This window comes from Coregonus lavaretus (genome assembly GCF_964263955.1).
Source record: "Coregonus lavaretus genome assembly, chromosome: 31".
In the NCBI taxonomy this organism is placed as follows: Eukaryota; Metazoa; Chordata; class Actinopteri; order Salmoniformes; family Salmonidae; genus Coregonus; species Coregonus lavaretus.
The window spans coordinates 11,551,240-11,561,061 of record NC_140018.1 but is presented as its reverse complement, the minus strand read 5'-3'; the positions used below and the strand labels follow the sequence as shown (position 1 = coordinate 11,561,061).

The window sequence follows — 9,822 nt, the reverse complement described above, 5'->3', positions numbered from 1 at the left end:
TCATTCAGATGTTCATTGGCAAACTTCAGACGGGCATGTATATGTGCTTTCTTGAGCAAGGGGACCTTGCGGGCGCTGCAGGATTTCAGTCCTTCACAGCGTAGTGTGTTACCAATTCTTTTCTTGGTGACTATGGTACCAGCTGCCTTGAGATCATTGACAAGATCCTCCTGTGTAATTCTGGGCTGATTCCTCACCGTTCTCATGATCATTGCAACTCCACGAGGTGAGATCTTGCATGGAGCCCCAGGCCGAGGGAGATTGACAGTTCTTTTGTGTTTCTTCCATTTGCGAATAATCGCACCAACTGTTGTCACCTTCTCACCAAGCTGCTTGGCGATGGTCTTGTAGCCCATTCCAGCCTTGTGTAGGTCTACAGTCTTGTCCCTGACATCCTTGGAGAGCTCTTTGGTCTTGGCCATGGTGGAGAGTTTGGAATCTAATTGATTGATTGCTTCTGTGGACAGGTGTCTTTTATACAGGTAACAAGCTGAGATCAGGAGCACTCCCTTTAAGAGTGTGCTCCTAATCTCAGCTTGTTACCTGTATAAAAGACACCTGGGAGCCAGAAATCTTTCTGATTGAGAGGGGGTCAAATACTTATTTCCCTCATTAAAATGCAAATCAATTTATAAAAATGTTGACATGCGTTTTTCTGGATTTTTTTGTTGTTATTCTGTCTCTCACTGTTCAAATAAACCTACCATTAAAATTATAGACTGATAATTTCTTTGTCAGTGGGCAAACGTACAAAATCAGCAGGGGATAAAATACTTTTTTCCCTCACTGTATGCCTACCCATCCACCCCGACCAATCACCATACTTTTGTTTTTTGCCTTAAGTAAACTTCTGTCTTCAATATGTAACCATACCAAACGTAACATATCATACTCATTTGAGTGTCCCGGACTTACATTTACTATGTTACGTCTAGTCTATGAGACTTAGGGATTGGTGACTGGGGCCATCTGATAGTGGTGAGTTCCTAGTAATACTTTTTTTAAAATTATAGCCTTGAATGATGCTTCCGTTTCTGATGAAGATGAAAAAACGTAGTGATGCTGTCCTCTCGGTACTTACAGATACTATGGAAGTAAGTACCTCCCCTCCTCCAACCTCTACACTGACAACTAGCAACTGAGAACTCAGTTCTATAACAGGAACTGGCTCAGTATTCTTAAAAATGATTTAACTGTTATTAAAGTATTTTGGAATACTCTTGAATTCTTGAATGTCATGTCTGAATAGGCCTCTATGAGTGCGCACTGAATTTGTGTGTGCATGCCTGTTTTTCTTGTGTGCATGAGTGTGTGTGTGTTCATGCGTGGATATGGGTGTCAGTGTGCATGTGTGTCTGCATGTGTGTGTGTGTGTGTGTGTGTGTGTGTGTATGTGTGTGTGTCTGCATGTGTAAGTGTGTGTGTGTGTGTGTGTGTGTGTGTGTGTGTGTGTGTGTGTGTGTGTGTGTGTGTGTGTGTGTGTGTGTGTGCATGTCTCTTACTGTATATGTGTGTGTACCTATCTTGTCCCCCCAGCTCTCTGATGCTCTTTGTGGCTGTCCATCCTCTGGATCTACCCCCCAGGGAAGCAACAGTATCTGGCTCAGTCAGCAGCAACCAGGGGGTCCTGTCTGGCCGACACAGCCTGGCCAACAGCCCACCCAACCCCAGCCCCCATCCTGCTGGCCTGGTCCTCAACCATCCCAACTATCCCCAGCTCGAGCCCAAAACTGGCCTGGTCCCCAACCACAACCACAACAAACAGCCCCAGCCCATCCCTGCCAGCCATGCTGGCCTGGACCCCAGTACCAGCCCCAGGCTCCCCAGCCTTCAGTCCCCAACCAGTCTAGTGCCCTTAACCCAGTGTTTGGATGGCCGTTCAGCCCTTGTCAGTCTTGTTGGCCTGGTCAGAACCCAGACCTTAACCCTGGCCTTAACCCAGGCGGGTCTGGATGGCCATTCAGTCCTGGTCAGGACCCAGGTGGCTTCAAACCTGCTCCACAGTGGAACGCAACACCAACTGGACGTCTGGTGAGAGATAAGGAGAAGGGTCTGGAGAAACTATAGTGTAGACTCAGAGGAGGGCTGGATGGAGGTATGGAGGGAGGGAGTTAGGGGGGAGATAGGGAGGGAGTTAGGGAGGGAGGGAATTGACATAAACATTGTGCTGGTGTGAAGATAGTGCCATATCCTAAATGTCTGTGTGTTGGTGTATAGAATGTGCCCTACAACCTAAACCTACAAAGAGGCATCTACGACAAGATGATGATCACCATCATGGGCCAGGTCAAACCAACCGCTAAGCAGTGAGTTCATCTACTACCATAGTCTACTGGGATTAATAAGATCCCTGAGATACCCAGTGGAAGCATTGGATGTACAATACACGTTACCAGTATGTTATTTGAACACAGCTGATGTAATAAGTCATTTTACTATATTGAATGTCAGCTGCCTTCAATACATCACGGTCCTGGAAGAGTGAGCCTATCAACCTGATGACTGTGGTTTTTCACATTTGAATGTCTTGACCTGTGCTTTTATCAATATGACCAATTAAACTGTTTTGATTGATCGTATCTTCTTTAGGTTCACAGTGAACTTCCTGCGAGGTAACGACATCGCCTTTCACCTCAACCCTCGCTTCAATGACGGGGGCAAGCAGGCAGTGGTGAGGAACCACAAGGTGGGAGAGCGCTGGGGGAAGGAGGAGAGGCACACACAGGGAGGCTTCCCCTTCATGGCTGGACAGTCCTTCGAGGTTAGGGGAATTTTCATTGAGGCAGTGCTACTACTGCAGCCTATACTGTACTACTGACTAACAAATCAACTGTAATTGACACTTTCGATAATGTCTGCTGCTAAATTACACTTTATTTCATTCTCCCTCTCTCCTCTTCCCCCCTTTCCTGTCTTGCAGATGAAGATTCTGATTACGTTTGAGGAGTTTAAGGTGGCTGTAAACGGAGCTCAGCTGTTTGAGTTTAAACACCTTGTCAGAGAACTCAACCAGATCGATCGCATCAACATTCTCCATGATGTCATCCTCACCTATGTCAACATAGACACGATACCATGACAACCATACACATTACATCCTTATGTACATTATACAACACCCAGTTATTTGAAAAGGAAATCATCTCCCAAATATCACTATTTCTAAAACAAGCCATAGAATTTGGTTGCAATTTCAATTTAATCCTCCAGAAACAACAGAACAAATAATGCTACAAATATTGTGGTTAAACTCAAATATACTAATTGATAAAAAACCATTATTTTTTTTAAAAATGTTTTAAAAAGGTATAATCTTCGTAAATGATATCATCGGTAGGACTGGTGGAGTTATGTCGCACATGCAGCTAACACAAACATATGGAAATGTCTGCTCTACCCAAAATTACAACCAAATAATTGAAGCCTTACCGCAAAAATGGAAAAGGAAAGTGGAAGGGGGGAAAAAGCAAGGAACTTGTCTGTCTGCGCTGCATTAAAGAACATAATTGGTTAAAAAAAATTGTGATAAATAAAAAAGTATACCAGTTTAATTTAAGGACCAAAGGATTGACAGCCGTCCCATATAGATTTCAAAATAGTTGGGAAGAGATTTTTGACGTACCGATTCCATGGCATAGTGTTTATTTACTGATACGCAAAACGACGCCGGATTCAAAACTTAGAATTTTTGTATTTAAATTATTAAACTAAATTCTTGCTACCAATAGAATGTTATTTATATGGGGGATACAGTCTTCCCAGCTCTGCAGATTTTGCTGTGAAGAGACAGAATCATTAGATCATTTGTTTTGGTACTGTCCATTTGTAGCTTGTTTTTGGACACAAGTCCAGGAATGGCTAAAGGATTGCAATATTTACCTGGAGCTAACCCTGCAGATAGCACTACTGGGTGATCTGAAAAGTCATAGTCAATCGATCAATAATATAATAATACTTTTAGCAAAAATGTTTATTTTCAATTTACAATCTGTAGAAACAATGAGAATAGAAGGGTTCATAACTTTTGTAAAACATCACAGTACAGTTGAAAAATATATGGCAAATAGAAATCCAATATGGATGGTGTTAAGAGATAGATGGGAGGTGTTGAATGGAGTTGAAGGATGGGACTAATAACAACTAACAACAACTAATAACAACAAGATAACTAATGTACAGCATACTGTGTCCATAATAAGTATATAGGTTATAGGTTGAGAGATTTTGTGAAAGAGCACAGTTAGAAAGATATGGCATATAGAAGCAAACCGGATGGACATCATGAAAATGATCGGAGAAGGTTGAGGGTAGAGGAAGTTCAGGAGTAAAAATAAACAAAATATAATTATTGTAGAATTGACTGTGTCCGTAAAATGTATATAGTATGTATAAGCTGGAAGTAGAGGCCTAAGCATTGTTGTTCACTAGTTTACTCCAATTAGGGAAGGGGTGGTGGGGTTGGAAAGTAATAAAGGGAAATATATTTTTTTAAAGGATGTATATATATGTATGTATATGTATTTATGTGTATGTATATGTATATGTATGTATGTGTGTATGTGTTTATATATATGTACAGTGAGGGAAAAAAGTATTTGATCCCCTGCTGATTTTGTACGTTTGCCCACTGACAAAGAAATGATCAGTCTATAATTTTAATGGTAGGTATATTTGAACAGTGAGAGACAGAATAACAACAACAAAAATCCCAAAGAACGCATGTAAAAAATGTTATGAATTGATTTGCATTTTAATGAGGGAAATAAGTATTTGACCCCCTCTCAATCAGAAAGATTTCTGGCTCCCAGGTGTATTTTATACAGGTAACGAGCTGAGATTAGGAGCACACTCTTAAAGGGAGTTTGTTACCTGTATAAAAGACACCTGTCCACAGAAGCAATCAATCAATCAGATTCCAAACTCTCCACCATGGCCAAGACCAAAGAGCTCTCCAAGGATGTCAGGGACAAGATTGTAGACCTACACAAGGCTGGAATGGGCTACAAGTCCATCACCAAGCAGCTTGGTGAGAAGGTGACAACAGTTGGTGCGATTATTCGCAAATGGAAGAAACACAAAATAACTGTCAATCTCCCTCGGCTTGGGGCTCCATGCAAGATCTCGCCTCGTGGAGTTGCAATGATCATGAGAACAGTGAGGAATCAGCCCAGAACTACACAGGAGGATCTTGTCAATGATCTCAAGGCAGCTGGGACCATAGTCACCAAGAAAACAATTGGTAACACACTACGCCGTGAAGGACTGAAATCCTGCAGCGCCCGCAAGGTCCCCCTGCTCAAGAAAGCACATATACAGGCCCGTCTGAAGTTTTCCAATGAACATCTGAATGATTCAGAGGAGAACTGGGTGAAAGTGTTGTGGTCAGATGAGACCAAAATCGAGCTCTTTGGCATCAACTCAACTCGCCGTGTTTGGAGGAGGAGGAATGCTGCCTATGACCCCAAGAACACCATCCCCACCGTCAAACATGGAGGTGGAAACGTTATGCTTTGGGGGTGTTTTTCTGCTAAGGGGACAGGACAACTTCACCGCATCAAAGGGATGATGGACGGGGCCATGTACCGTCAAATCTTGGGTGAGAACCTCCTTCCCTCAGCCAGGGCATTGAAAATGGGTCGTGGATGGGTATTCCAGCATGACAATGACCCAAAACACACGGCCAAGGCAACAAAGGAGTGGCTCAAGAAGAAGCACATTAAGGTCCTGGAGCGGCCTAGCCAGTCTCCAGTCCTTAATCCCATAGAAAATCTGTGGAGGGAGCTGAAGGTTCGAGTTGCCAAACGTCAGCCTCGAAACCTTAATGACTTGGAGAAGATCTGCAAAGAGGAGTGGGACAAAATCCCTCCTGAAATGTGTGCAAACCTGGTGGCCAACTACAAGAAACGTCTGACCTCTGTGATTGCCAATAAGGGTTTTGCCACCAAGTACTAAGTCATGTTTTGCAGAGGGGTCAAATACTTATTTCCCTCATTAAAATGCAAATCAATTCATAACATTTTTGACATGCGTTTTTCTGGATTTTTGTTGTTGTTATTTTGTCTCTCTGTTCAAATAAACCTACCATTAAAATTATAGACTGATCATGTCTTTGTCCGTGGGCAAACGTACAAAATCAGCAGGGGATCAAATACTTTTTTCCCTCACTGTATATATATGTGTATATATATATGTATATATATATATATGTCTGTATATATATGTATATATATATGCGAGAGAAAAAAACATATGGGGGATTGGAAGTGATGCAGACAATTACATTGATGGAAGTTACAATCTATCTGCAATATTAAAGCTGATCTACCAACAACAACCTCTGTATTCACCTTTCCTTATTTCTATTGGGGATTGTTTTTCTACTTGTCGATGGAAAGTCTACAAACCTATGAGCAAACCGGACTATGTTTTGAATATGCCTCCATGAAATTGGATTGTGATGATACAGATGAAAGAATCCTGCACATAATGTGCTTATTTTCCATTTTGTTTTTGATCAAGGACAATATTTGATTTAATTTGTATGAAAATTATTGGTAAAATATGCAGAAAAGGACAGTAATTGCCCACAAATCTGCATCCAATTTTGATCTTCATGATTTGGGGCTTGATTTGGGGCTTGAATCAACCAGATCCGCATTAGCCAACATCCGCATAGTGGTTGTTTTGACGGTGTCGGGGGTGGAACTGCTTTTGAGCTGTCAAATCCATAAGTGGCTCCTGGCATTGAACCTAAAGCGGACATTGCCACTGGCTGCACGGAGCCACATTAACAGAAATCCCACGCAGCCTCCTTTACAAGTTCCAACACTGGAATGCGAGACGTAATTTATACCTCAATTAGGATGATAAAAATCCTCATTATTTCATTTAATGATTTTTTCAATTTGAGCATAATTATTTCTATGTAGCCTACACGTTCTCGTATTAAACTTCTAACACAAGAGGGTGGGTGTGGCATCGTGACAATGACCACTAAAGCAGCTTCTCACCGATTTGACGGCTCCACCGCATTTCCACCTTCGACACCGCCAAAACATCCGCCATGCGTATGTCTGCTATCACCGGTTAATGCTTGATCTGATTAATCTAGGACTTAGTGAATGCAAAGACAATCTATTGATTAGATGGGATTTTTTTCAAGACAGACTTACTTTCTGTTTCGTCAGCTTGACTCAAGAGGTATGTGGTTATGTATATATTTATGCAGGCATGTTCTTTTGATAAATGTATTTGCAATTTTGAGAAGGCAACTACATTTTGAAAATGCATTTACTGCTTTGTCTTGTGTACACTGTTTTGAAAATAAACATAATTGTTCCAAATATTGAGGAAAAACGATATATTGCCAGTTGTATTTTATAGAGAAAACATTCAATGTATGGTATGTTGGGTTTTATTTTTCTCATAATTGGATTTGTATGTGATGAATAGCTTGGAAGGAATGCATTGATGATTAAGCATGAAGGGTTTGTACTGGACTGATATAAATTGTTTCATCTAACAAGCTGTGATTAATGTGAGGAGCTGTTTTAGGGAGTAGGGGGAGATAAGAACTTGTGTCTCAAAGTACTAGACCTCACTGCCTCTTTGTATTCTGTGAAACTGTCCTTGAACCTGGCTACAGTGGATTTTGTGTATTCTCGGTGCTGACTCTGCAGGTTATTATCATAGCAACCATGCCTGGCAACAACTGGAGTGCCAAGGAGTTGAGACCAACCCCCGCGCCAACGGATTGGCTGAAATGGAGTCTGGACCACACTCAGTCCTTTGCTCTGGTTGGCCAACAGAAGAGGTGGAAACTTTCTGTCAGAGTATTTGAGAAAGAATCTGTAAACAATAAGTTTAGTTCTCTGTCGGCCCTGCGTGGTTTGTCAGTGAGCCCGTATACGAACCTTCATACTTATCATACATACATTTTGCATATAATAAATTTAGCTTGGATTGAATATCTCTTGATTTTTCTTATTCCAATACCAGATTTGAATTACGCAATTTACAACAGGTAGATGAAAACATGTGGCCTTACATAGAAAGGACATTTAATTGAACAGCCATTTCAGTCACTTATTTTGTACAGTGATTAAGATCAGATAAGATATTACTTTATTAATGCCCCAAAGGGGAAATTTGATTGCACCAGCCAACACATAGAACACCTATAAATTCACAATAAAACACAACAAAGGACACACTTATACTAAAAGCAGCACCTCATCAGTTAATATTTTTAAAAAAGTATTCATTGTATTTACAGTACTACGTGTACTTTTTCACTTTAAACATATTTTCTCTGTTTCATACTTGTAATTACTTTCAATATCACTGGTTAAATAAAGGTTAAATAAGAAAATATTACTGTATTCCATGTTGCTTTTGCAGAGGCCCAATCCTACTAGGAGGGCTTTGTCAGCCAAGTCTAGCCTTGCAGGACACAGTAGGCCTTAGTATCTCACAGTAACATGTTTGGTTAGTAGTCCCATAACTACCTGCCTGGTTCTGAGGACTTTTGATGGACTTGATTTGATTTATGTTTACTGTATTATAAAAAATTTAAAACAGCATGACCATTATTTTATTTTTTTACCTTTTAATGAAATTCTTCCTGCTTTAGTATTTTAGTCCTTATTCAGAGAACCATAATAGCTCACTTCTATAAAATGTTTGATTACCATCTCGTACCATTTACTATTTTTCATAGAAAAGGATGATCTATTGATGGTTATAGTTAGTATTTTTTTAGCTATTATCAAATGTATCATATGATGACAAATTATACTGTTTTGATGGATCAGCTAGTTTTGTGACATGTATTCTAAGTTTTGAAGGTGCACGTTTATTTTGCATTTTGACAAATGATACTATTTCGATAGAGTTATTTCATTTTGTGGTATGTATTTCAAGTTTTGATGGTGTTAGTGCATTTCGCAAGAGAAATGTGTTGAATGTACACAGAGTGTACAAAACATTAGGAACACCTGCTCTTTCTGTGGCAGTCTGACCAGGTGAATCCAGGTGAAAGCTATGATCACATTGATATCACTTGTCAAATCCACTTCAATCGGTGTAGATGAAGGGGAGGAGACAGGTTAAAGAAGGATTTTTAAGCCTTGAGACAATAAAGACATGGATTGTGTATGTGTGCCCTTCAGAGGGTGAATGGGCAAGACAAAATATATAAGTGCCTTCAAACAGGGTATGGTAGTAGATGCCAGGCGCACCAGTTTGAGTGTGTCATGAACTGCAACTCTGATGGGTTTTTCACGCTCAACAGTTTCCCGTGTGCATCAAGAATGGTCCACCACCCAAAGGACATCCAGCCAACTTGACACAACTTTGGGAATCATTGGAGTCAACATGGGCCAGCATCCCTGTGGAATGCTTTCGACACCCTGTAGAGTCCATGCCTCGACGAATTGATGCTGTTCTGAGGGCAAAAGGGGGTGGCACTCAATATTAGGAAGGTGTTCCTAATGTTTTGTACACTCAGTGTACATGTAAATAAACATATTTAATGTAAAAGGACTGACTGAAGACATCAGTAGATGAAGTGCTCTTATACAAACCTTTAAGTGCACTAATGGGCCCAATCCCAAATTGACCCCTAGATCCTATGCCCTATACCTCAAACTCAACTCTGGACCTCAAAGCCATTTCCAGCGCTTGTTGTCATTGTTCCCCTCTAATCAGAGACTGATTTAGACCTGGGACACCAGGTGGGTGCAATTAACTATCAGGTAGAACAAAAAACCAGCAGGCTCCGGACCTCGTAGGGTAAGAGTTGAATACCCCTGCCTATACAGT

At 40.8% G+C, this 9,822-nt stretch overlaps 1 protein-coding gene across 1 annotated transcript in view; it reads left to right on the top strand.

Annotated features, from left to right (window-relative positions):
* Positions 1–1,022: 1,022 nt before the first annotated feature.
* Positions 1,023–9,822, top strand: part of LOC311106765 (uncharacterized protein) — a gene marked incomplete at both ends in the record, with an annotated part of 16,606 nt that continues 7,806 nt past the window's right edge. Inside the window, 5 exons of the mRNA XM_084149158.1 lie at positions 1,023–1,094; positions 1,585–2,031; positions 2,218–2,306; positions 2,590–2,761; positions 2,921–3,055. Coding sequence (XP_084005284.1) covers positions 1,023–1,094; positions 1,585–2,031; positions 2,218–2,306; positions 2,590–2,761; positions 2,921–3,055 — 915 coding nt within the window. The remainder of the gene's footprint in view (positions 1,095–1,584; positions 2,032–2,217; positions 2,307–2,589; positions 2,762–2,920; positions 3,056–9,822) is intronic.